Source organism: Sphaerodactylus townsendi, linkage group LG13 (genome assembly GCF_021028975.2).
Source record: "Sphaerodactylus townsendi isolate TG3544 linkage group LG13, MPM_Stown_v2.3, whole genome shotgun sequence".
In the NCBI taxonomy this organism is placed as follows: domain Eukaryota; kingdom Metazoa; phylum Chordata; class Lepidosauria; order Squamata; family Sphaerodactylidae; genus Sphaerodactylus; species Sphaerodactylus townsendi.
Window position 1 is genome coordinate 38529638 of NC_059437.1, and position 27378 is coordinate 38557015.

The 27378-nt window shown below is 40.5% G+C and overlaps 1 protein-coding gene across 12 annotated transcripts in view; it reads left to right on the forward strand.

Annotated features, from left to right (window-relative positions):
• MTMR3 (myotubularin related protein 3) overlaps window positions 1–27378 on the forward strand; it is a 67407-nt gene that overhangs the window by 12363 nt on the left and 27666 nt on the right. For 6 of the 12 annotated variants that reach the window (XM_048513753.1, XM_048513756.1, XM_048513759.1 and 3 more), the window contains exons 2-10: window positions 10528–10599; window positions 12158–12239; window positions 14301–14390; window positions 15340–15456; window positions 17817–17849; window positions 20307–20389; window positions 22934–23100; window positions 25190–25286; window positions 26120–26233. In XM_048513753.1, coding sequence (XP_048369710.1) covers window positions 12237–12239; window positions 14301–14390; window positions 15340–15456; window positions 17817–17849; window positions 20307–20389; window positions 22934–23100; window positions 25190–25286; window positions 26120–26233 — 704 coding nt within the window. In that variant the 5' untranslated portion in view covers window positions 10528–10599; window positions 12158–12236. Of the gene's footprint in view, window positions 1–3933; window positions 4042–10256; window positions 10346–10527; window positions 10600–12157; window positions 12240–14300; window positions 14391–15339; window positions 15457–17816; window positions 17850–20306; window positions 20390–22933; window positions 23101–25189; window positions 25287–26119; window positions 26234–27378 lie in introns of all 12 variants that reach the window. The other 6 variants (XM_048513757.1, XM_048513758.1, XM_048513761.1 and 3 more) reach the window with 3 other exon arrangements.

Here is a 27378-nt window from a genome sequence, read left to right on the forward strand (position 1 = left end):
CTGTTTGATGAGGTAATTGGTATAGCCTTGCGGGAGAAACTCTTGCAAGATGCAGAACCACATATTTGTAGTATTTTCTTGGTTAAATTATCGTATGTTTCATTTCTGTTTAATTCTTCTAAGATTCATATGTAAAGTTTGTGACGCGCAGATCTATGTTAAAATGTGAAATGAAAGAAGCTGAAATGTGAAAGCCTATTTTGATTAATGTTGGTATCACAAATACAATGTTAATATTAAATATTAGTCAGATTCTATACAATTTGTAATGTAGTGCCTGTTTAATATGATCATTCCAAAAGGATAGCCATGTTTGTCTGTTACGGCAAAAGTAAATTTGAGTCATGTGGCACCTTAAAGACCAACTGCATTTGACTCCTGTATAAGCTTTTGAATAATAGAGTACACTTCTTATGTGTTGGAAGAAGTGGATTCTAGTCCACAAAGTTAATGTTGATTTAAAATTTGAAGGTGTCGTAAGATTCCTGTTTGTTTTGGGATGGCAGGACCTGTCAAGTGGCTCTGCCCATTTTCACTGCAAAGCCTTTATTATGGGCTAAGCAATATAATTTAATGTAATATATAATTAAAACAATAAAATCTAAGGTAATAATATATTCTGTCCTATACACCAATGGTGCCCTATAATATACTCCAATTACTCTACAACCTGCAAAGAAAAAAATATCCCCAAATGGTTGCAGGCCAAGATGATTCTTAATGCTTTCAGAGGGATTGCATGATCCTCAGGTTAGCATTTGAGAACCTCCTTATAGTGGCTTGGGCGGGAAATCAGAAACGTTTTTTGGAAGGGGTACCTGAATATTTGATTATAGTATCTAGGGACTTGAAATATTAATTTCCCCTTTCCCACCGAGGACTGATGTCATTAAAAAAAAAACCTGGTGTGATTTTGTAGGAATTTAAAACAGCTTTTCAACCCTGCCCGCATTATGTTTACTCTGTGCTCTGCTAAATTGCTTTTCTAAGGAGGCAACCATGCAGTTTCGAGAAATAGTATTCTGGCTTTGTTGCTTTGTGGCCACATTAATGTACGTGATGACTGTGCACAAACTTCGGGAGAGTGAAGGGCCATTCCAGACCTTCCAGATTCCATTCCAGATAAGAAGTATCTGCCCTAGATCTACCATGTATTAAAAACCTGCTGAAATATATATATATATTTTTACTTCAAACCCTCACTTTTCTGAAAGAGAACCTCAAGGCAGCAAATACAAAGATTACAAAATTAGGTTAATCTCATAAAACTAACTGAAGAACGTTGTGTTTTCCATTTTTTCCAGCTGCAAGTGATGGTTTCAGACAAGGAAAGCATGGGACAAATGGGTTTGTGCTTTATTTGCCCCACCCCCACAGAATCTTGAACATCAGCGACGTGTAGTGTTTAAGAGCAGGTGGATTCTAATCTGGAGAACCGGGTTTGATTCCCTACTCCACCTGAGTGTCAGAGGCTTATCTAGTGAACCAGATGTGGTTTTGCACTCCTATGTTCCAATGAGAATCCACCTGCTCTTAACCACTATACCACGTTAGTACTTGGATAGGAAACCACCAAGGAAGCCCAGAGTTGTGATGCAAAGGCAGGCAATGGCAAACCACCTCTGTTCATGTCTTGCCATGAGAATCTAAAGGGTTGCCATCAATTGGCTGCAACTGAATGGCACTTTCCACCACAGTTAAGGCTGCCTAGAATCAGAATTGTCCAGTAAGTAACTTCCATTTAAAGCATGGACTTGGATCCCATGGAAGATAACTTTACCTGATTTTTTTCCTTCTAACTACAGGCCTGACTTCCCTTCCATGTGTTTTTTTGGGGAGTGCATTTCCCCAGGAGCAGCATTTCAGGGGAAAATTAGGCTGTAACCTTGTGGGGGGGGGGGCGGGCAAGGAGGATGTATTGCAAGGCAGCAATCTCTTCCCTCTGTGGAATTCCACTGTAGAATTGTGGAATTCCATGTGGAATTCACTCACATGGAAGGGCTGATAATCATAAGCATGTGAAGAAATATATTGTTACAATTGCTGACAGTTTTTAAATAAGATTTCCTTGTGTGTTTATTCACCATTAATACTTAACATAAAACGTGAAATCTAACCAAACTGCTGGCCATAGAGAAAATAAGTCAGTGTGGCTAGAAGGGGGAATGTTCTCAGTTCTCATTTGTCCCGGGAAAAGGACCATATGTGGTTTAGTAAGCTCATAACTTGGGGAAAACTCAAATGCTTCTGTTATTTCTGTTGTTCATATTCCTTGTAACAAGAATTTGCTGTGAACAGGAGCATTATAGTCTGGCAGCATACTCATAATCAAATTATGCTCTTTGTCTGTATTCAGTGAACCTTTTTTTCTTTAATAGACAAGCTCCCACAGAAAATAATGTACCTTTTGATTTTAGAAAGAATTCTGCTTGCACCTCCCTTCTTGTTTTTGCAAAGTAAACATTTTTGAGATCTAATAGTTTGCTTGCTACTGGCATTCTGCTAAGCTTTAGTTTGTAGCTGTAATATATAATATTGATCTGCCGTGGTGAGTAGAGCTAGTTGTTCATGTTGTTGCTTTGGCTTATAAATTCAATTTAACCCGTTCTGTCTCATATCTAAACACATGTTTCAGAGGTGTTGGTTTTCATGTAGCTCCCTTGGGAATCATCTTGTTCTATACAGAATGATTAAAAACTGACAGCTACTGTGTAAATAGAAGTTTAATTCAGTACGTCCAATTTGTAGACAGTCCTCTTGATATCTGACACTTTCTCAGTAAGAAAAATGTTGAATGAGTTTATCCATTTGTTGTCAGCCTTTGAAGAAATATTCCAAAATTGATCAAATATCACTCCATCCCCTCTGTGCTTTGTTTTTTTTCTATAAGCTACATAGTTGGGAAACATGCTGCAGTACTATGCTGAAGTAGTTGGTCTAGTTATGAATTACATCAAGGCTCATGGGCTTTCATGCTCCCAATGAGGAATACTGCAAACATCTGTTGCTTGTGGCACCTGTGTTACATGTTGCTCCTTTATACTACATCTCCAGGTCCGGTTGCTTTGAAGAAACATTTTAATAGCTTTTTGCTCAATAACTTAAACTGGGGAAAAGATACTACTATGCTGCAATAAAATTGTGCCTTTTGTGATTGCTCTTTTCTGGGGGTGGCTTTATAATCACCTTTTAACTAGCCACTGCACATTTTTCTGAAGTGACTTGAGTCTGATTTAAGTAGTAGTTGTACATTTTTCCAGTGCACGTAATCAGACGTGACGTGAAATATTTGCACAAAAATTTAGTATTTGGAACAGTGTGGTTTAAGGGGAAATGTTTTGCATTACTGATTAGTTGTCAGGCAATTTCTATGACAGGTTTACATGCGTTTTAAATGCTCTGGTGCCAGAACCACTTAGTAAAGTTATTTTCATCACTCTGCTCAGAAAAAAAAATCTGATACAAAGGGAATTGGGACTCTTCTTAGAAAATTGTTTTTTTTCCTCTAGTAGAAGTGGCTGTTGAACATCATTGAACAGCATTGATGTAAAATGGATGGCAAGTGGAAGTATAGCTTCAGGAAGTTCTAAGATAAAATATTGCCCTAATAGCAATCATACCTTCTTAAAATATTGATCTTTATGAGGTGAATTGCAGGAACCTGTACTTTGTCCACCCCTCCTCTCCTAATGGAAAGAATTAACCCAGGACTGACATTTTGTGTAACAGGCCTTCAGCAACAGGCAGATTTAAAATATATTACTCTTTCCCACAAGACTTAAGTTGCTTGAGAAGGTAAGGCCAGTGTTGGAAAGTAGGATGTCTTATAGCATATTTGCTGTCCAGTAAGGAAAATTCATTTATTGTTCTGTTAATGTCCTATTGGGTAACTAATAAATATTGTGCTGATTTTGTTGTTCAACGTTTGGTTAGGGCAGGAGTCACCAGCGTGGTTCAGAAAATGCATGTGTCCACTGTGTTCTTATATTCAGTGCAATGGAATTCGTGTTCCCTGATGACCAAAAAGTTAAACATAACTGAGTGAGTACCTCCTTGGAAACAGTTTGCTTCATCTGCCTAGTCACATTAAGTGTACAGATGCAGACTTACGTGTACAGATATACCGTGTACATTAAGTGTATAGATTAGGCTCAATATAGCACTGATTTTGGACCTCACAGTCATTTTTCTGCAAAGTTTGGTTTGTTCTTCATGCTGCATCTATGGAGGACCTTCCTATAATGGGGGTGACATTCCTCATGTTGTGGCCTATCTGCATAGAGAAATTTTGTGGTTGTTACAGAATCATAACTTTTAAGTGCTATATCAGTTATGGGAAGGGTGGGGGAGAACAGGTTAGATCATGTCAGTGGTCTACCCAGAGCCCCTCAGTAGCTTTCATTTGAACCGCAATCCTCATTTCAGTCTCTTGTATATCTCATCATCCTCTTTATGGAGGAACATAAGATATAATTTCTTGTTCTTGACTGGAGCACAGGTATATACCAACTTTTGGCAAAAAAAGGTCTTGTGTACCAGATAGTGCTGGGGCAGGACAATCTTTTAACAAAAAAAGTCAATTAAAAAAAGCTTGTAGTAAAGTAGTAGCTAATCATGACTGTTCTATTTTTCTATGCTCAAATATGTGTGCTTAAATACATATAAGGCCTCCTGTGGCATGAAGTAGGTTTTCTGCCTCTACTGTCCTTAGTCAGAAAGGCAGGCATAAAACTTTGCCTTTACTGCACCTATAGATCTTGTTGCTGTTCGGACTATCCATCAACTTACTACTCCTGCTGTTTGTGGCACCTTTGCCACATCATTTTTTGCCATCATCATTTTTCCGTCCTGAATTTAGTATTCAGGCTTGATGCACATGTGGAAAATACATTTTTCCAGTAGCATAATACAACTTTGCTGCAAGTAGTTCCTTAACAAGTAACCGGCACAAATTGCGGTTGCCACAGTAGCACTGGGCTCTAATCCTTTTTTATCTAATTAAGGCTGCCAAAATCCCAAATTAATCTTCCTAAAGTGTCGTTTACTATGCTTTTAGGTCTTGAATGAAAAGCAAGGTAATGAAATACATGGTAGGAATTATTTCATTATACCCGCAGTGGAAAGAGGCCATCTCATTCTTAGGTGTGATGTCAGACTTGAATGCCAGCCAAGTGGGAGCTTTGCCGCTCTGAAAGTATTCTAGTGAAAGCCACTCAGGCGGCAACAACGGAAAGGACAGCTCTGCTACAGTGGGATTTCTTCAGCAGTGCAGATAGGAATAGATCGACATACTGGTTAGAAGTTCAAAGAAGCGTATCAGATGTTATAGGAGATTTAATCAAATGCACACATACAAGTCCAAGAGAATCTTATTACTGCATGGCTTTTTATTTATTAAAAAGTTGTTTTAAGATGTTCCAGAAATTTTAGAGCAGTGTACACGTTATTTGAAACCCATTTTGCTATCTTAAGCGTTTGCCTAGTATCAGCAGTATGTTAGAAAGAAAAATAAGGTAAAAACACTTTAAAAGTTATATCCATAAAAATGTGATCCGTGCGGGAAGGCATTTGTTACAAAGGAGGCAATCCTTTTTCCTGCCCTTCGTCTTTTGTGCTGTGAGCTCCCTCCCACTGACCTAGTCTGCATGTTTCAATTTGGATTGTAACTGGCCGTAAACTTCTTCATCCCCACTTTCTCTTAGCAAAGGAGCTCTCCAGCTTCTCCTAAATAAAGGTGGGCTGATGCATATTGAAAAGAAAAAAGCAAGACCTCAAAGCATTATAGTCTTTGCATAGTTTGCATACAAATTAGGCTCTTGATTATTGCAACAATTGAGGTTGTTTTAAAACATTCCCTGAGAGATCTCTTTCCTAAATTCTTGGAGAGAAAAACTATCGTTGGTTATATTCCACATGATATTTAAATAGAATTTCCTTGATCAGGGTCAGCAAGTGGCCCTGGAGGCTCCTCTGTTTTTGGAGGAGGTGGGTATTAGAATTTATTGCTGGGAGACCTAGAAATGTAAAATTACCAAAAAAAAAATTGAAATTCTGGGGAAAATGCATATTATCCTATTTTGGGAAGCAATAAGAACAAATTTGGAGGAGAATTTGCCTTTATTGCACCTATAGATCTAACTTGATAAAACTTTCTTATCAAACCTAAAGCTATTTTTGCTGCTTTAACTTGAAATACAGGAGCAGCAGTGGCGTAGTGGTTAAGAACAGGTTCACTCTAATCTGGAGAACCGGATTTGATTCCCTGCTCTCTTGTCTCCCCTTTTAATCTTCATGGTGAAGAAGCATCCCTCTTCATTGGCAGAGAAATTGCGCCGCTTTGACAGTCTTTGCTGCCAGAGTTAGGAACCAGTGTGAGGATGGCACACGTCTGACTATTTTATGATGTCTTGGGATATGCATTTTGGGGCCCTCCCTTGTTATCCTCCTACATGCCACTGCTGCATGAAAGAGCCTACTCCTAGCCAATGCTCTTCCTATATTTCGACTTATTGCGTCTACATGTAAGACATCCATTTTACTAAAAAAGAAGGGAGGGTATGAGAGAAATAGCAATTTTTGGTGCTGAATTACTTGTTCAGACAGTACTGCACAATATCGGAGGGACTGCTAGGCTAAGCTGACCCTACATGTTAAGACTTGTATGGCTTCACTGATTTCAACAGGCAGAAATAATCTGGCTCCACTCTTCCCCCTAACCATTGCACAACAGTAGGACGAGTTGGTAACCAAGGCAATAGCAGCAGAAAATTTTTTGACTCCAGTGGAGCCTTTAAGACCAACTGTATGGTATAGAACCTGTACTCTTACAAGAAGTATAGAAGAATAGAAGAACTGGCTGTTTAATTTTGTGAATTTGGACATGCTGTGTGTGTAACACGTTCAATTATGAACATTGTATACCTTTTCCTACACTTTTAAAGGAGATGTTTATTGAAAGTGTGGAATGTTTTGTGGATAAGCAGAAACTAATGTATTAGGGGAAGAATAAATTAAGTTTGAACATGTTGCTGTTTAATAAGCCTTGTAAAAAAAGTGGGGGAACCCTTGTAAAAAACCATTTGAACAGGTGGATTGTCATAGAAGAGTCATCCATTTGGTACAGAAAAACAAAAATTGCTAGGCAGGAGGAAATAGTGCTAAATGTTATCAGCAAATTGTGTTTTTCAGTTTATGACATAGTCATGTGCATTTCTGTTGGTTTGAGATAAAGTTTGCAGTGTAAGGGGGCTCAGCAAACCTTCAGTGCAGTTCTATGCATTTTTACTCAAAAGTCAGCCACATGGTGTTCTTTCAGTCTTACTCCCAGGTAAGTGTGAGTAAAATTGAATCCTTAGCGTAGCTTTAGAATATTAAAGTTGTTGTGATACTTGTTAGTACAAAACTGGTTCTTGACAGTCTGTTCAGGCAAATAAAACGTCATCTAAAAATAACAAACTCTTTGGCTTGGTTTCCAGAGCTCAGTTGGGAATTTGGACTGTGGTTACCAGTGTCTGCACTGTAAATTCTTCTAAACAAACCCTGAAAAGTAACTCTGTGTGGTGTGTGGTTTCTTTTCATTTACTTTTGTACATGAAGTACTGGAAGTAACTCAAGACGCTCTTACTGCTGAGGTGCTGTCTAAAGGACTCTTCAGAAAATACTTCACCTTCTGGTGCAGTGAGATCAGGAGGAGGTCTCATAGTGTCTCCCAGTTCATGTGTTACATTCATTGTGTGATGGGTTGCGATGTCAGGAAGTGTCAGTTGAAGATCCAATCCTAATCTTGCTGTGTGGTTGAGTATAGGGAATTGCAGCAAGCCCTAAGGCTGTGGTGGCGAACCTATGGCACTCCAGATGCTCATGGACTACAATTCCCATCAGGTCCTGCCACCTTGGCCAATTGACCATGCTGGCAGGGACTGATAGGAATTGTAGTGCATGAATATCTGGAGTGCCATAGGTTTGTCACCACTGCCCTAAGGTGATGCCATGTCCAAGGCCATCCATTGAATTTAAGAGGCTGAGAGAAACTTGCCTGTAAATTTTCAAGATTTGATCAGCTGTTATGACCATACTGTTTAGAACAGGGTTATGCAACCTGTGGCTCTCCAGATGTTCATGGACTACAATTCCCATCAGTCCCTGCCAGCAAGGCCAATTGGCCATGCCGGCGGGGGCTGATCGGATTTGTAGTCCATGAACATCTGGAGAGCCGTAGGTTGCAGACCCCTGGTTTAGAACATAAGTAGAGCCAGCTAATTTAATTCTGTCTGTCATAGTTGCCAACAGGTAACTACGGGAAGCCAACAATATGGCTTAAAAGCTAAAGCCTTCCCATGATGTTGCTTCCTGGCACTGGTACCCAGAAGTTTACTGCCTCTGAATGTGGAAGTTACCTTTAGTTACCAAATACACTGGGTAAGGAAGACTAGAAATAGGATGTCCAGTTTCTGAGATTGGGGTTTTCTAAATGCATCCTAGTGCAAAGTATAAATAAATAAAATATAAATAAAATCTGTTCATGTCTTGTTATAGTCTGTTCCTCAGAAAGATGGTAGTTCGGTCTGTTGAGGTGCAGCGGTTGAGAAAGTAACATGCTTCCATATTAGAATGAAGTCCCAAACCAATATGACAATTATTCATTTTTACGCACTGCCTTTGTCAAAACCATTATTTTGTCAAAACCATTATTGAACTTGGTGCTTTGATGCAAGAGCATTTTCCAGTATGACAAAATGCATTTTTCACTTTCGAACTTTCAAATGGAAGGTGGAACAGGGCTAGGTGGGCACTTGGACCTAGAAAGAACATTCTACAACAAAGAAGGTCCGGCATGCTTTGTTTTGTTGTGGAGGAATCTACAATCTTCTATCATAGCAGCTTTGCTAGATGTGCTTTTCCTCACTGTGTCACAGTGTTTTGCAGCTATTAGCCTGTGGCTTGGTGGTCATCAACAGAGTGCTTCTTTAGGCTGTTAAAAACATCAGATGCTCTTCCCTTTATGCCTTCTTCTATCTGTTGTGAGAGCCTGGTTGTCTGGTAGAAAAAGGAGGCTATATGTATTCCCAGTCACCTGTGCTCAGTCGCTTGCTTTTGGTTTGGAAGCTGTTCATAGGCACAGTTGTGTTCATGCTATATAATCTTCTGAATACATACAAGAAGAGTGGCATTGGAATGGGTTTACGACATTGCATCTAATTAGGTTATTAGTACTGAAGTAAAGTAGTGTTTTGTGTTGTATGCTGTTCTAAGGCTGTGTGTTGGAGTATTTTCAGTCTTGAGCATTGAAAGTTTAGGTTATTTGAGGGTTTTTTACTCTAAGAATAAACTAGGGTAAATAGATTTAAGGAGTTCTTTTGCAGTCTTGGAATTTGTAACATGTTATGTTTCATTTTTCTTCTTTTGAGGGGAATTGTTTGTGAGGCAGAGGAGAGAGGTAACAGGGATGCCTGACAGTTGAGTCAGATCACAAACCTCCATAATCAAATTCCACTGATATTTCAGTTCCTGAAAAAAATCATTGCTTTCCGTGAGGTTTTTTATCATGCAATGATACATTTATTTAGAATTTATAAGTATTTATGCCCCTTCTCATGCTAGCATCTCTAGGTGACTTACATAAGTTAAAAACACTTAAAAACCACAATAAAAACTTAAAAAATATAACAAAACTACAATAAAAATACCCTTAAAATTTCCCAGACTCCCCCACTCCTAGACCAGCAGTGGTAGAGGGGGTGTCCAGGGAGGCTAACCAAATGCCTGGGTGAAGAGGAAGGTCTTCATCATGCACCTAAACACATAAAGGCTAGGCGCAGGGTGAATCTCCAAGGGGACAATATTCCAGAGCCTGGGGGCAATCATGGAGAAAGATCTTCCTTGAGCACCCACTCCCTGCACCTCGGCTGGAGGAGGTACCATGAGGAGTACCTCCCCTTGTGACTTCAGTTCCTGGGCCAGTGCATATGGGTATAGATGCTCCTTCAGGTAGGCAGTAGGGCTTAGTACGTGAACATCAACACCTTGACTTGAGCCTGGGTGTGAATTGGGAGTCAGTGCAGTTCCTTAAAGACTGGGGTGATCTGTGTCCAGCCAGATGTACCAGCTAACACTCTAGCTACCACATGCTGCACGAGTTCCAGCTTCTGGGCAATCTTCAAGGGCAACCCCATTCAAGGGCATATTACAGTAGTCCAGTTGAGAGATCACCAGAGCATGTAACACTGTGATCAGGTCCTCTTTGTCCAAAAAACCAGACGGAGTTTCTGGAAGACCATCGTGGCCACCGCTGTCACCTGAACATTAAAGGACAGAGATGAATTCAGGAACACCCCCAGAACTGAAGGTGCTTGCATACCTTAATTTGACTACTTAAATGCCATTTTGAAACGAGGGGAGTTAATTAGTAGACTATGTAACTTCAATTTTATTTATAACTTTTGATCAATTAGGTTTTCAGAGTAGGTTGAACAGATAACTACCGTTATAATTTGATTATAATACGACTCCTTGTGGTTTTTTTTTCAGTTTTCAATGTGAAAGAACAGAACATCTGAACAACTTTTGAACCTTATTTGAAAGAAGGAGTATTACTAGCTGGTAAGTTGATAGATGCTAAACAAAGAACTGAGAGTAGACTTTTAAATTATGCGAACAGATCAAGTTGTTTGAAGAGCAGGTAGATTTTCATTGTTTTCTCATTCATTAGTGTGGGTTTTCTAGAAATGTTTGTGATGCTCTAAGTCTAAATGATGTGATCTGATTTAGCATATTTATTTGACTTTTTTTTTACTGATCATCACAGTCTTCCCCAAATAGGCACACAAATGATCTAATATTCAGTAAACAGAACAAAAAATGTAACCTATGTCAGTTTTATTTGTAATGTAAATATAACAAAAGTTTTCCCACTAGCTACAAAGTGAAGTACTTCTTTAGGGGGATATTAAATTAAGGACACAATACAGTTTTAAAGTTATATTCACACATCTTTCACAATTTTTTTTAATACTCATACTAACGTAAAGACAATTTTTTTGTTTTATCTTCTTTATAATCAGATACAGTCAACTTGATGGGACATCTAGTAAACAAACCAATGAAGTTTGGATTACAGACCTCTGAAAATGGAGCTGAAACAAAGCATAATCATTAACATGACATGTTAAATGATGCAGAAATTAAATGGGAAGATCATACTTACATCAACAGACAGTAGTACTGTACAGTACTGTAGCCCACAATCTGTATTCCTTTTACCAAAGCATCTTTCTGAAACATTTTGCTACAGTACAGCTCCTGTTATCAGTATAAAACATATGTCCTTGTGGAAAGCCAGGAGGGTAGGAACCTAATGGACCCTGGCCCTTTCCGCACGGGCGGAAAGCAACGACTTCAGCCTGGTAAAACACCGTTTTGGCGGGGACCCTTCACACAGACGCCGCTGCCAAATCGATGCAGCGGTGCTCTGTTCCCACCCAAACGGTGTTTTCTAAACTCACTCAGGGAGCGAGGTTTTCTGCAAACGCTGGCTTCCATCCGCTGCCATACGAACGGCAGCAGGTGGAAGCCAGCGTATTCCCCTTCCCCAGGCCCAAACGCCTCCTTACCTCCTGCTGGCTGCTGTCGCTCTGAAGAGCCCAGGGGACATGCCCCATGGCCTCCGTAGCTGCAGCCTTTGCTCTGGCCATGGGGACTTGTCCCCTGGCCTCCTCAGAGCAACAGCAGAGCGACAACTGCCAGCAGAAAGCAAGGGGGCTGCACGGCTGTACGGAGCCTGCTCCAACAGCAATGCAGCCCACAGGGCCGTTTGTGTGAACAGCCTCAGAGCTTGCATCGGCATGATTAATTCCAATGCAGGCTCTCTCCCTTGGCTGTGTGGAAAGGGCCTCTGATCTGGAGTTTGTTAAAGTGCAGCATTTCAGGCATCACAGCGAATTATGGTTTATAGAAAATTTTCTGCTTTGCAGTTTCAGCATTGCACATGAAGGGAGAAGCGAGGGGACTGTGCAGGGCCAAGGACGTTGGCTTGTTCTGATCCCAGAGTAAAGTTTTTGTGACATCTGCAGCTTAAAGTAATGTAAACGAATGGTATTTACTAATGGTTGGTGAACTTTTTGTTATGCTTACCAACTTCTGATTTTTGTTTATCTTTCAGAACTTTGCTTTATATATAGTGCTACAAAAGTATTGCAAAGAAGGGTGACAACGACCTGGCCTCTTAACCTGGCTCTGTCATGGTAAGCATGTAAATCCTTCCAGGACTGACCAAGACAACACAGGTTGAAGCACCAGAAAGTGGCCAGTGGCAGCCCTTGTTTACTAATGGCAGGTTTTACATGAACATCTAAATTAAGCACAGGCACTGTTTCTTCAGAAGATACTGCTGCTGTCCTTTTCTGCTTGATGTGAGCGAGGGCTGGTAAAACTTCCTGCAACCATACTTGAGTACATAATTTTAATATGTAGGTGCCAGCTGTAGTAAGTTATTCAGGGAATTCAAGTTGAACGTGTGGCTGTTCTGCAGTACGGTGTAAATATTTTCTCTCCATTCATTCAAGTGGGACAAGTAGCATCCCTTGAATCTTGGAGGCTAGGCCTTTTTTTCTGGGACTGCTTGAGATGTGTGGAAAACAACTGTTACTACTGATTTTATAGGTTCTACTCACTTTTTGGAGCTCTTGAAGTGGTCTTTGTGAGAGAGACCATTCTTTCTCACTCTTACCAGTTTTGTTTTCCTCCCGTCTTGAATGGCTCAGATAGAAAGTAAGTTTAAGTAGAGATTGCTATTCCTGTCCTGTCGTTTGCATGGTTTCTGAGATGTCTGAAAATTCGTGGTTAGTGACACCAGAGATGTGTTTGAAGGTTTTTTTAGTCCTGCACCACTCTTCTTGTCCTATATAGGAGGGCCAGCATGGAGTAGTAGTTAAGAGCAGCAGACTTGGGTTTGATTCCCCACTCCTGCACATAAAGCCTGCTGGGTGACTTTGGGCCAGTCACAGTTCTCTCAGAACGCTCTCAGCTGCACCTACCTCACAAGGTGTCTGTGGTGGGGAGAGGAAGATGATGATAAACTGCTTTGAGACTCCTTAAGGTAGAGAAAAGTGAGTTACAAAAACCTAAATCTTCCTCCCCTTCCCATATGTTCAGAGCCCCCAGCCTTGCTGGTTTTGAAGGCCATGACTCCTTTCTAGTTTTCAACACTTCCTTCTAGTCCTCATCATAATATTTGAGTCTGAGGAAAGAATTCCAGTTGTCTGTTCATCATGGATAATAGGTGTCTAGTTTAGGGTTCCTTAATATGGAATTTCAGTTGTTTTTTTGCTGTATGCTCAGGGTTTATAATTAGTTTAGTAAATTATATCGGTTTAGTAATTATATGTAGACTTTTCGTATTGGTGAGCTTCCAAAGTTGAAAAACCTGTGATTTAGAGGACGCTGTTCCTTTCATGTTCTGATAATATGCTGCATCTGAGATGGGAGCTGTATTTTTCTGTCAAAATTCAGGTTAATTAAATGAGATCTGTTGCAAGAGAGTACTGGCAGGTTTCATCCTAGAATGGGGTAGTTTTGAACTATAGGTGAAAACTGATCATTTGATTTACTGTGAATGCATAATCTGGCTTCTAAAAGCTGTGTCTCCTAAACGAAAGCTCCTTTCTTCATGGTTAGCAAGTGAAGGATATATAAAATAATTTGTATGGTTCTATACATTTGCATTTAGTTGCAATGGTTGGTATTTTTTTTTTACCACGTTGAGCTTCATTAAATCAGTACCGCTTCTGTGCAGGACACCTGCAGGACACCTGCAGGAAGCTTGCAAATGCTGAGATACCTGGTGGGATTGATCCTCTGCTGTTGGAAGATGAACAACAGTTGGATGTCTACCTTTGTTTCCCCTCCATGCCCGCATTTCAGACCCTGGGAGAGAACTTGGCAGCTGCAGGAGTATGCTACTCAAGTCCTGTCCTTGGGCCAGTGTCTAAATGTCCAGGCAGATCCTATTGTCAGGCATTGAAACTGAGAGAGGCTGGGAAAGAGAAAGTAGCAGTTCTGAAATCTGTTTGCCCAGATCCACATATTTGCATGTGCTCCTATGGGCATCATGTAAGAATCTCCTCATGTTTCCAGCCAGAATAGATAATGATTGTGAATTAGGGAGATCCAAGTTTGCTAAGTAGCATGTTAAAAAAACCCAAGTTTTAAGTCAGAGTCTCGAGACAAACTTCATGAGACAAACTTCGCACTAACTAGAAACATGTATGAATGCCGTGGAATCAACTTTATGATCTTAATCTCAGGATGAAGAGACTCAGCACAGCCTTGAATGCATCCAAGCTAATCAGATCTTCCCCAGGAAGCAGCTGATCCGAGAGGATGAGAATCTGCAGGTAACTGCCTGACTGTCTTCTGCTCTCATAGCATGTGCAGGCCTAATTGCATTTACTTCTTGCCAAAACCAGACAGCAGAAGTTAAATGGGTTTGATTTAATCTGTGTAATGGAACCATTCTTCAGAATTTATTGCATACTTCAGAAATGTGGTTGCACATTTAATTTGTTATTGAGTTGAAGGGTCTAGGAAATGGAGCATTTCATTGTCAGAAATTTTCCTGCAACTACTATTACTCAAAAGCTGTAATCATTTACTTTTGAGGGCCTTTGTGACTGTGTTTTCTTCACCTTGGTAGTGTTCTTCCGTAGGATAATGTGTGAATTTTTTAAATTTCTCTCTCTGTGATTGTGAATGTGTGTGCGTGAGAGAAAATGAGTGAGTGAGGAGCGGGAGGGTGAAATATAAATTATCCAAGTAAGTGAGCTCTTCTTGTAGTTGCATACAATGTAAAAAAAAAGCCTTTTTCCTGAATATTTCTAAGGTTTTAGTCTTCCTCCACCTTTCCAAAATTGCTGTCAAATTTAATATTAGGCTAAGCCTCATCTCTGAAAATGTTGGTTCCAGGCAGGGGTTGTGCAAATCTGTAGGAGTCCAAATTATTTAGGGTAGACATTTAACAAAATCTGCCCTCCTGTGAACCCTTGCTTTCTGAGAATGGTGACCATGCACTGTCTTTATATGGAAGGGATCCTGAAAGTTTCTTCTGAATTTAACTCCCTTCTAAATTAATGTCCCGTAATTTTTGTTATGGGACTATCAAGCGGCAGTAACTGCCACCAGAATGTCTCCTCTTTCTTTTGTCTTTCTGTGACTCAAGCTTTGTTCTAGCAGTGCCACAAATCTGTCATGTCATGTTTCATATTTATACTTACGGGATGTGTATGCTAGCACCCACTGAGCTGAAGAGGGTTTTTTTTTAAGTTGACCTTTCCTTTTGCTCTGTAGGTCCCTTTTCTAGAACTTCACGGTGAAAGCACAGAATATGTGGGACGAGCAGAAGAGGCCGTTATTGCACTTTCCAACTACAGGCTTCACATCAAATTTAAGGAATCCATTGTGAATGTAAGTGTTGGTTTCTGCCTTTGCTCTTCAATTTTGCTTATGACTCTGTCAAGTAAGCTTGTTGGAGGAACATGAGCTGCAGCTTCCATTATATGCCGCCAGACATTGGTAGTTCCATATGAATATCTTTGCCACATCGGGAAATAATGGCAACAGGTAACAGAATAGTAAGACTCAGTTTCCCCTTGATAGTAAATATGTAGCCCCACTTGCAGAATGGAGCATTGGATTTCTAAGGCCCTTCCCCCACATCAAATTTAGACCAGGTTGCAGCCAGGATAAACGAACTCAGCATTGCCCTCAGCCGTTCGCATGAGGTGCTTTAAAAAAAACCTTTTAAAAAATTTACCTCCCTCCACAAGTGCAGCTATTCAGGCAGGAACGCATGGTCCCCCAGAGCCTTCCTGGAGGCAGCAGTGCCTGCGTGGCAAATTGCGATTCTTGTAAAACTGGGTTTGCGGGGATGGACGGACGCGGAGTGGACTCACTTCAGGAATGGGATCCATGTGAAGTCCCCCCCCCCCCTCGGTTTTATCCCGCCCTTAAGTCGTGTTTATTGGCCCATGCAGAAAGGGCCTTCTGGCAAGCATTCTTTGGGTTGGGATATGTGTGTTCGAAATTGGAGAAAAGGTAAGGCTTCTTGGAAATTGAAAGAAACTGAAATGGGATGTCACTCTGTTTTTTGTTGTTGTTGTTGGGGCTGTTATATGCAGTGAATCATACTGTCCTTCATCCAGCACTCTGCTAGATTGAGTTAGTAGGTTTAGACCAGGTTGCTAGATTGAGTTAGTAGGTTTAGACCAAGGAGCAGCAGTGGCGTAGGAGGTTAAGAGCTCGTGTATGTAATCTGGAGGAACCGGGTTTGATTCCCAGCTCTGCCGCCTGAGCTGTGGAGGCTTATCTGGGGAATTTAGATTGGCCTGTACACTCCCACACACGCCAGCTGGGTGACCTTGGGCTAGTCACAGTTCTTCGGAGCTCTCTCAGCCCCACCTACCTCACAGGGTGTTTTGTGAGGGGGGAAGGGCAAGGAGATTGTCAGCCCTTTTGAGTCTACTGCAGGAGAGAAAGGGGGGATATAAATCCAAACTCCTCCTCCTCCTCCTCCTCCTCCTCCTCCTCCTCCTCCTCCTCCTCCTCCCTCTTCTTCTTCTTCTTCTTCTTCTTCTTCTTCTTCTTCTTCTTCTTCTTCTTCTTCTTCTTCTTCTTCTTCTTCTTCTTCTTCTTCTTCTTCTTCTTCTTCCTCTTCTTCTTCTTCTTCTTCTTCTTCTTCTTCTTCTTCTTCTTCTTCTTCTTCTTCTTCTTCTTCTTCTTCTTCTTCTTCTTCTTCTTCTTAGTAGGTTAGTAGGTTCAGAAGTCCACTTATTGAAAAGTCCCTGGCTTGTAAATGGCACATGTGGCATTTGCAGGGTTTTTTTCTTACGCAGGGGCAGCCCTTCTGCTCTACACAACACTACAGTTCACTGAATTTCATTTAGGAGAAAGCTGTTCCACTGCTTGAAAGAGATTCTACGTTTTTTGTGTGTTTGTGCTAATGTGGTCAGGCAATCTGAGTTTTAGTGATCAGTTCTTTGATGGTTTTTAATGTTGATTAGGGCAAGAAACGCTTCGTATGATTAAAAATCATGTATTTTGGCTTCCATGTCATAATCCTTCAGGTTCAAGTTACAACAGTTCTCCTGGTTGCAGCTGCAAACCATACTTGACACCTCAAGTAATGTTTCTTTTGCTTCATGTCTCCTCACAAGCTGTGAGTCATGTTCATAACGTTAATGAAATGAGGTAGATTGCAATTCAGCCTGTCGTTCTATTGTAAGATTTGGTCTCGTGCTCTGATCCTAGTATGTCAGTTATGTTTACATTCACATGCATGCTAGAAAATCCAAAGAACTTCTGAGATAGTTTTCTGAGCAAACAAGTCCTTCAGGTTTTACTGAACATATAATATTGCTGTCATCTTCAGCTCTCTGAGGAGCAAGTTTATTGCCTTTACTGAACTAAATAAATATACATAATGTTTACTAGTGTGATTACCATAATTAAATTTTATTCTACAAGGTCTTTATACTTACGGGGTGAGCATTAATAAGCCATGAAAATGGAATGGGCTCCTTGCAAAGTTACTGGCACCTAGCTTGTAATGTTAGATTTGAAAGTCTGAGGATTTGGTTTGTTACCTGACTCCCCAAAAAATAATGATCCTAAAGTTGCTGGATATTTTGGGTAGGGCAGTAGCAACTAGGACCCTAGCTACTCATGTCTGGCACGTCGCAGGTAGCGGAGGTGAAATATAGTTAAAATTGTCTGAAGTCTGCCTCTTGGTTTTACCCTAATTTTGTTCTTTGTTTATAATTCAATAGAATGTCTGTAAATTTGCTGCTTGTGAGACTTCAGTAAGTAAACTAGTGATGCTGTATAACCTTTTTTTTTCCTGCTGCACCTTTGCTTGGAACAGAATAAACTTGTGCTGACCAGTGTGCTCACCTTGCAGTAGAGGCTAGAGCTATCGTGCATGAGGCGTTTGAGTGGATAAATTCATGGATGACCCAACAATAGGAAGCTGATGTTCCTTGTAGAAAAGACAAAAGGCTCAGTAGACCAAGCAATAAGCTGATGGCATTGTGACTTTCAAAAGTGTTGACACATGCATCCATGGGATCATTTGTATACCCAAAAGCGACAACTTCTGTGCAAACCTAAATTTGAATGCTCAGACTGGTCTCTTGGTTGGCTTCAGTTTAAAAAGACATTTGAATCGTAGCATCTGGGGAATGTAGAGAAATTAATACGTTTATGTGGTTTTGAGTGCCACCACAAAGAATTAAGACCTTGAACTGAATTTTGAAATACGGCACAGTAGGTTTTGAGAAGTCAGAGATGAGAATTTTAATGACGGTTCCCCCCTCTTATTTAATTAATGTCTTGATCCCTGCCCCCTGCATTTAATACCCTAGAATTAGCTCTTATCTACAAACCACAGCAAATTCAGAAGCATTGTTCTTTTTTGCCCTAACATCTGGTAAGGCAAAGCTAGTTTAAGGTACTGGCAGTTACTCTTAAGAGAATGATTCTGGTCAACTTGGATAGCTTTGCATGATCACTAAAAGGCTAAGTGGTTGCTTCCTACTCAGAACTGGTATATGTCTGTCAGACTCAGCAGACTGCTATTTGGAGAGTAAACTGATTGCATGGTGTGACATGATTTGTGATACACTCAAGCATGGAAGTTGGTCAAGGAAAAGAGGTTTAGACTGTCTAATGGACCAAGAAAGGTGGAAGGGCATGTGGAATCTGCATGACAAAGTGAAGTGGTATGCATGACCAGAAGACATAATGGAGCATGATATTTAAATCTTTACTAGGAAGCATTTGTGCCAAATTTTGTAGCATATGATGCAGAAGGCTATATTTGATAAAGGAAGTTTGTTCAGAAGGAAAGAAAGACATTAAAGAACAAATGAAGGCAAGGGACTGGCCAGGGGGAACGTCGAGAGGGTGCTAAGGAACATCTGTTTGAACAAATAAGGTAGAGAAAGCTTTTTAAACTAGATGTTGGAAAGTTTTACTGAAGGGAAGAGAGAAACTGACTTAAAAGTGAAAATTCTTGGAGCAAGCTTGTTTTCCTATGAGCATTTAATGAGGGACTTTGGCAAAAGCTTTCTGCAAATATATCATGTTTACCAGATCACCTGTACCTGCATATTTGTGTCTTCAGAGTTTTAAATCATCAGTGTGGCAGGGCTTTCCTCTGTGCCAGAGAGATTTTTGAGGCCCAAGCCCACATGTGGCTCTGTTTCAATCTTCTTGGTTCAATGGCAGAAGTACATGAAGGAAGCCCTAGCCGTGAAAGGAGGCCCAGTCAGCAAGGCCACTATAGTACTTCCTTTTCTCCACTAGTGTGATTCCTATTAATCTAACAAGTTGTTGTCTCCTGTAGCTCCCTACCTGTTGTGGAATTGTTGCCATCCTGTTTCCATTCAGCGTAAGGGGTGAGAGGAGCGCGATCTTCTCTGTTTGTTGCAGTCTGGCTTCAGTGACCATCCATTCTGCATTTGTATGGTGAATGTGTATGCGATGAATTCTGGAGACAATGCCTCCACTGTTACTCGATCTTACTAGCTGCTCTTCTGTTGACGGGAGTGCACAGTTTCCACCAGAAGCGGAGTTACAAAGAGATATGAAATGCAGAATTTATAAATGCTAGCAAGATGCACATCATTTTGATGGGCACGCCTGTATATCACTTCACTTGGAGGAGTACATTTCATGCACCATTGGGTGCTTGACAGCATATTCTGAGTCAATCATGGCCTAAGGAGGGTGGATTTTGACTTATTCCACAAGATCTGTGGATGTGGCATTTCACTTTGTCCCATGTATATAGGAGGCTGCCATTCAGCCTAATTGGTAGAAGAGCTGTGTGTTGGGGCACTGTTCAGTTTCACTCCTCTGGTGATGCCAATATCAGAGCTGGAGAGGGTCGATTTTTATATCACCCATGCAGTGAAGATCTCTCTCCTTACACCCAGCTTTTGGAGTGGTTTTGTTTTGCAACAAGGTATAGTTTGTGGGAGTGGAGAGCAGCGGTGACTTAAGGTCAAAGCAGGTGGGTGGGTTAAATTAATATGGTCTTTCATATCTTCGCTAATGTTTCCAAGAATGTAGCCTTCTTCATGATTTAACACATGGTGCCTGTTCATTTGGGAAGCAATGAGTGAGAGCATTCATTCATTTTAGAGTAATAGCTCATTTCAGGTTCCTAATTATCTAATAAATCCTAATGATGAATGCCGAGAAACTGCCACTTCAGAGCTTCTTTGAGTAAAGTCATTTAATCTTTTTAATCACAGGTTCCATTACAGCTTATAGAAAACGTTGAATGCCGGGACATATTTCAGCTTCATTTGACTTGTAAGGACTGTAAAGTGATAAGGTACGTATAAATTGCCTTAGAGGTTAGGCAGTACTGCGGTCAGTGGCCTTTTAAAAATATTTATGGATTGTTCCCTCTTTAAGGGAAACATTTTATTATCTGTACTTATCCAGTAGAACATTTCACAATCCAGTCCAGCTTATGTTTGAAGACATTGGGAATTCCCTGAGTCTACCCTATCCTAGTATCCCTGTTAGAGCTGAACTGAAACTATCCTGTGTTCATTTTTGTGGTTTTCAAAAAGTGTTTTCTATTTCTGGTACTCTGTCAGTGTATTTCTATTGTTACAATGCAGCTCTTTTCATCACCATCATCCACTATTGCCCTTAATTCTCAGCTTTGTTCTTCACAGTGTTGTTTAATGATATTAATTGTGGAAGCCCCTGAGAATGTGTCAGTTTATTAGTTTTAAAGCATTTGTATGCCACCTCTCCTAAAAAACTGCTTGAGGTGGTTTCCAGCATACGATTAAATAAAACCATAAAATGTACATGTAAAAATCACACTAAAACTAATCAAATGAGCCAAAAAAGGCCTTTCTAACAGTCCACAATTTTACCTCTGGTGATAGAGTACAGAGAGCATGGCTTGATTAGGATCTTAATTGGCAAGAAGGATTTTAGGTTTTTTTTACATTTCAGAAGTATTTCATTGTTATTACAGCGATTAAAAATGAAAGGTTTAATTCCATGTCTGGTTTTATCATTCCACACTTCTGTAAACATTGATAGTTTTTCACGGAATTTATCTGATTTTAGACTAAGATCCTTAAGAATATACATCAGTATGGTAACTTAGCCATTGATGCTGTTTTCCAAATTCTCAAAATCCGGTCACTTGTAGGAGATGTTTCTGATTTCCATTGGGAAGCAATACATTGTCACATTGCTGTTGATAGGGTGACTAGTATTTCCCAGTCTGTGGCTTTAATACATTCCTCTAGGTCAGGGGTAGGGAACCTTTAACACTCAAAGAGCCATTTGGACCCGTTTTCCACAGGAAAAAAAAAACATTTTGAGCCGCAAATAATTTTTGACATTTAAAATAACGATAACACTATATATAGGGGGTTTTTTTACCTTTTACTCCGCTCATTCTGAGAAGCGCATGGATGCACCTGCCTGCTGCTTGCAGGGCGGGCAAGGATGAAGCCAGCGTCTCGGCCTTGCCGGCCGCCGGGAAAGCACCCGCCCCGCTCCAACGGGCCGGGCAAGAGGGGAAGCCCGTGGCGCAGCCCAGCCAACCGTGGGCAGTTGGTGCACCCGCCCTGCTGCCTGCAGGGCGGGCAAGGATGGGGCCGGCGGCTTGGCTCGTGGAGCCACAGTGCAAGGGCAGAAGAGCCGCATGCGGCTCTTGAGCCGCAGGTTCCCTACCCCTGCTCTAGGTAGAGAGCAGCATAGCTATAGGTTCTTGTGGCACACTGTGCCCTGTAAGCTCCTACATAATATTCAGAATTTGTTGCCAGGAAAGTTGATTAATAGGACAGGTCCAAAATCTGTGTATGAAATCTACACTACTGGAGGAACATCTCTACCGTGTTTTTCTGAAAATAAGACATGGTCTTATATTAATTTTTGCTCCAAAGGGGCTTATTTTCAGGGATGTCTTATTTTTTCCATGATTTTGTACCCCCCACATGACCAGATCAGCTGCACCGCCAAAAATCCTGAAAAATCATGCTAGGGCTTATTTTCAGGATAGGTCTGATACGATGGATATATCATTCATAAGCCTTTGTTGGCATAAGAACTGCGGATATATATGAGCCAACCTTTTAGGCACTAACTACCAATTGTAGTTATATACGAGCCAATCTTTCAGGCACTAACTACCAATTTTCATTTAAATCAGAAAATACTAAATTTGGGCTAAGCTTCATTTTCCCCACCTTTGGGATTCCAGCTCTTGGGGTCATGCTTCCATTTAATTAAGCCCTTCTTTCCTGCTAAGATTGTGGCCCAGATCCCGTCAGTTCTCTTTCTCAGTCTCAGAGCCCTCTCACCAGATACTCTGCATATTACAGCTTCTGTGTCTTTTGTCCATGCAGTCCCATGATTCACAGTATAACCTTTTGGTGGCCATAGAAGACCTCTTTCCTCCCTTTTTCACTAGTGGCAAATCTGGTTTGATCTGACATCCAGCCCTTTAGAACTAATTTGAAATTTCTATAGCTTAGACCTAGATGGCAAAGATATGCTGGATATGTCTCTTAATGCAAGAAAATGATGTTAATGCAGCTTTGCGTGAATTGGGGGGGAAATTACATTATTGTAGAAAAGGAATGAAAGTTTGTTCAGAAGAAACATGAGATTAACGTAATACTTTAAAAACAATGTGTTGCTTTTCCAGATCATCATGCATAGCAATACTTAACGATGTTCTCTGTGTTATGGCAATATACTGCATTTTTGTATTTACTATATACAGTTGTTTGTCATTAAATAAGCTCATGAATGCCAGTGTGTTTTCTTCTCTGGTTTGGTGTGAGTACTATGGCTTGGATCTCACTGGGTGAAAATTAATATATATGTCTGTTTTTAATAGGTGTCAGTTTTCTACCTTTGAGCAGTGTCAGGAATGGCTGAAACGGCTGAATAATGCAATCCGCCCTCCATCAAAGATAGAAGATCTGTTTTCATTTGCTTACCATGCCTGGTGTATGGAGGTGTATGCTAGTGAGAAGGAACAGCATGGTGATTTGTGTAGACCAGGTATGATGTAGTAATATTGTATGCCCAAATATCAGTTAACTTCTTATAGTTTTTAGGGCTGCATTAGTTTTTTGCCTGGGAGAATTTGGAGCAACAGTGGAGGACAAAATTTTCAGAAAAGAGAGATAGGATCAGGAGCTCAACAGCAAAAGCAGCTAAACTTGTAAGCCTCAGAACTAAGGCTAAGTTGTCCCCTTTGAGTGGGGAAGAAACCTGACCTAGCTAGAGACTACACCTTGGAGAGACAGTTCCATTATTGCCTGCATGCTGATGGTTTGCTCGGCTGTAATACATTCAGTTGTTACATTAACTAATGAAATACAGTCCACGGAGCTGTGTTTTTGTAGAGCTGGAGGCTTGGGGCTGCAGGGTTTTGGTGCCATACTTGGTGAAAACTTGTTCCATAGTTAAAGGGGCTTTTATCTAGCAGCTGAATCAGCACTGTCTGATTTATCATGAAAAGCAGCCCAGTTGTTTTCTTCTGACAAAGGCAAGCCAGGCAGAGGAGTGCCGGGAAACAAGCAATGTTGGATTATCTTCTTGGGAAACGCCTTCCTTTAGATGCTAAGTAAGGCTATGATCTGACACCACCATTTCATCTGGTGTACCCATAGTGAAGTAGCAGGTGGATCATCACTGACTAAAGTGGGCATCTCCCAGAAATTTTGTTTGGTTATCCCATATGGTACCAGCAAGCAAGGCAGGAACCAGATTGCAAATGCAAAGTTTTGTCACTCCTTATGATAGAGAAAAATGAGGTATAAAAACCAATTCTTTTTCTCGCCCCCCCCTCAATAGAATAGAAAAACCCAGAATGCTAACAGAAAAAATGCTATCAGAAAGCAATATAATCCACCTTAAGTCTCACAGAGAAAAGTGTGCCATGAATAATGAAAGTAAATAATTCAGATGTGCTGTAGCAGTGGTGGTTTTCTCCATAGATGACTTCAGTGATTCCATGAATAAAACTCTTGGGGTATCCAAATAGTGCACATCTCATCTTTGCTGCCTGCTTACTGGGAGGCCTGTTCTTCACTAATATCCTGCAAATATTTGTATGCCTCTCCTTTAAAAAATTTCTTGCCACACTTTGGAAAAGGAGATGTATGGTCTTAGTTGCAGGTTATTATTACACATACCTGGGCAGGTCAAAATGCATTTCACAGTGGACTGCAATTGTTTCCATTTTCCAGATGATGTAAGAATGTTCAGAGCAGTGTGTGGGCTTTGTTTGAGGACTGTATTTCATTGTGTTTTTTGCCATAAGAATGCTCCCTGCTGTCTCTCCCACATCTCTCTAAAAATCTTGCGTGAAGGCTAAATATATATTACTACTATTTTTGAGATCATCCCTGGTACCTATGAGAACCAAGGAGCATCTTAAAGTACCCACATGTATTTAACATACTGTGAGTTGTTGTTTTATGGGAGTTCAATTCTGGGGAAAAATATCTTGTGGTCAGCAAAAATGTAGAAAGGAGAATTATATACCTGTTCTGTTTCCTGGCCTGTAAACTTTCCTTCCTTTTGAGCATCACACACACAAAAATAATGATAGTCAAGTAAGTGGATATAACCAAATTTAAAAGGAGTTGAAATGCTGGAGATGGCTTTCTGAAGGCATCTTTGTACATGACACTTGTTCTGTTTTGGGTACCATGCCCACGCAGGGTGGAAAATGTATTATTTGGCAGCTGTTTATCACATTTGCAGTAAAATGGATGCAGGTTCTGTAGTTCATACCTGAGGTTTGACAATGTCATCTGAACCTTTCCTGAGAGTTTGGCAGAACTAACTCATATAACTTGATCTTCTATTAGCTGTTGTGCTTGCATCTGATCTGTTGAAACATCAGTGTGGTAGTTCCAGGGTAAATCTAGAGAGATTTGAATCTTAAAACCGTTAATGAAACCGTTGAGTATCGATTGTGTGTGTGTAGAGAACTATTGAAATCACAGACCAATACTGAATACAGATTTCTTGCAGTGGAGAGAAATTCAGCAGGTCTGTTTTTTCTCTTTCTGAATCAGTGAGAGAAATGGTCCCTTTTAAAAAAAAAATGCTGTTTTGTCCCTTTTTTTACCCTTAGGGGATCATGTAACATCAAGATTTAAAAACGAAGTTGAAAGGATGGGTTTTGATATGAACAATGCCTGGAGGATTTCCAATATCAATGAGAAGTACAAGTAAGTTCTGTGGATACTTGTAGACTGCTGATCATCGGCTAGATCAGGGGTCTGCAACCTACGTCTCTCCAGATGTTCATGGACTACAATTCCCATCAGCCCCTGCCAGTATAGCCAAGTGGCGGGGCTGATGGGAATTGTAGTCCATGAACATCTGGAGAGCTGCACGTTGCAAACTCCTGGGCTAGATGGTGTCAATACTGGTATTCTGGAGCAGATCAGTCATGGCTCCAGCTGAGACAGAATCTTTTTGCTGAGCCTTGCACTGTCAGTAATGTTTATTTATTTTATTTATTTATTTATTTATTACATTTTTAAACCGCCCTCCCCCGGAGGCTCAGGGCGGTATACAGCATTTCATCTCTCTATATAAAAAGCTAACCATGTATTTGTTACTGAGGCTCTAACGCTGAAACGCCTTTAGGTTTGGTCGGATCATATCGAAAGCCCCCTTGAGATCAATAAACGCTACATATAGGTTGGATTTTCCTTTGTGAAGATGTTTGATTGCAAGTGCTTCCAGTGTCATGCAGTGGTCCAGGGTGGACTTTCCTTTTGTGAAACCAATCTTCTCTATTCCTGTTGGAGCATTAAGACAGCAGAGGGCAAGGAAGGGGCACCATGCAGTTTGAGCTGAACTTCAGCAGTTATAAACCTGTTCGAGGGGGTCCAAAGACAAATCTTAGCAGGTTGGCAGTTTTCATTGAGCTGTGTGTATTTCAAACACTGCTTCGCACTGCTGGATATGGTGAAATATGAGCTATAAATACCTGGTTGGTTGGTTGTTAGCCTGTCACTTGCATTTTTTCTGTTAACATTCTTCTTTCTTATAGACTCTGCAGTAGCTACCCTCAAGAACTCATTGTTCCTGCTTGGATCACAGACAAAGAGCTGGAGAGTGTGGCAAGCTTCCGATCTTGGAAGCGCATCCCTGCTGTAGTTTACAGGTAAGATTTTACAGGTAGTTTACAGGTAAAATAAAAGCAGTAATCTTATCCTCAAATCTCATTGCTCTGGGTCCAAGTCAGCCCCACTGATATTCAAACAGGCACAAGTGAGCTTAAACTTTCCTTTCTCAGGCAGCCAACCACTGACTTGCTCTGATGCAAGCCAAATCAGCCAGGGTTTTGGGAAATCTCTGGAAAACCACAGTAGTGTGTGTATACACTATCAAGTCACTTCTGACTTTGTGTAAAACCAACATACTTGAGAAAAATTAAGAAAAGGATCACTGTCTCCATACATAAACTGAATATTTGCTGCAGTACTTAAATTTTCAAATACTCAGGAATATCCATGTGATCCATCTGTGTATATATAAGAATAGTATTGCCTGTCATGACACTCTGCATTCCATGTTATGACACTCTGCCTTCCAGATCTTCCATTTATAGTAAACAAATTAAAACAATTTTCTTAATGAACAATATGTTTTAGTATGGAGAAGGATTTGGATCCTTTTACTCTCAAAGAATGTCCTTGTTCTCTCTTGAAAATTTCCTACTACAAAGGGAGCGTGTACCCAGACTCAAAGCTGTCATATTAAATCAGCTTTGTAGGAGGAATATTTAACACACACACACAAACGACCAGTTGCATGTTGGAAATAATATTGTATGACAGATGTTGTCTTAACTCTAATATCTCACATTTGCCCGTAGCAAGATACCTGGCTTTGGTGATGCATAGTTTACATAAAACTATGCATGGGCTTTCATGATGGTCTGTTCCGAACAAAATGCATATCTGAATTAACCTCAGCTGTGCATCTCACTTACTCTCTCGAGGACTAAACTGGCAGCTGCTCAATTTTAGATGTGTATCGTTTGTCCACATACTTGCCTAGACAAAAGCAGATTCAAATCGTAACATGCTGATTCAATTTTTTTGAAATATTTTCCTTGAATACCATCACATAGCCTTTTAAAACAACTGAAAACTGAAACTTCTCAGTGAAAAACCTGGCTAAAGAAAAATGTTTTGATCTTAAAAGACAGTAAAGTAAATATCTAGCAAGCCTCAAGGACTTGAAAAGGTGCAGGGCTACAACTGAAAAAGCACTCTCTGGTTCCCATCAACCTTACCTCACTTC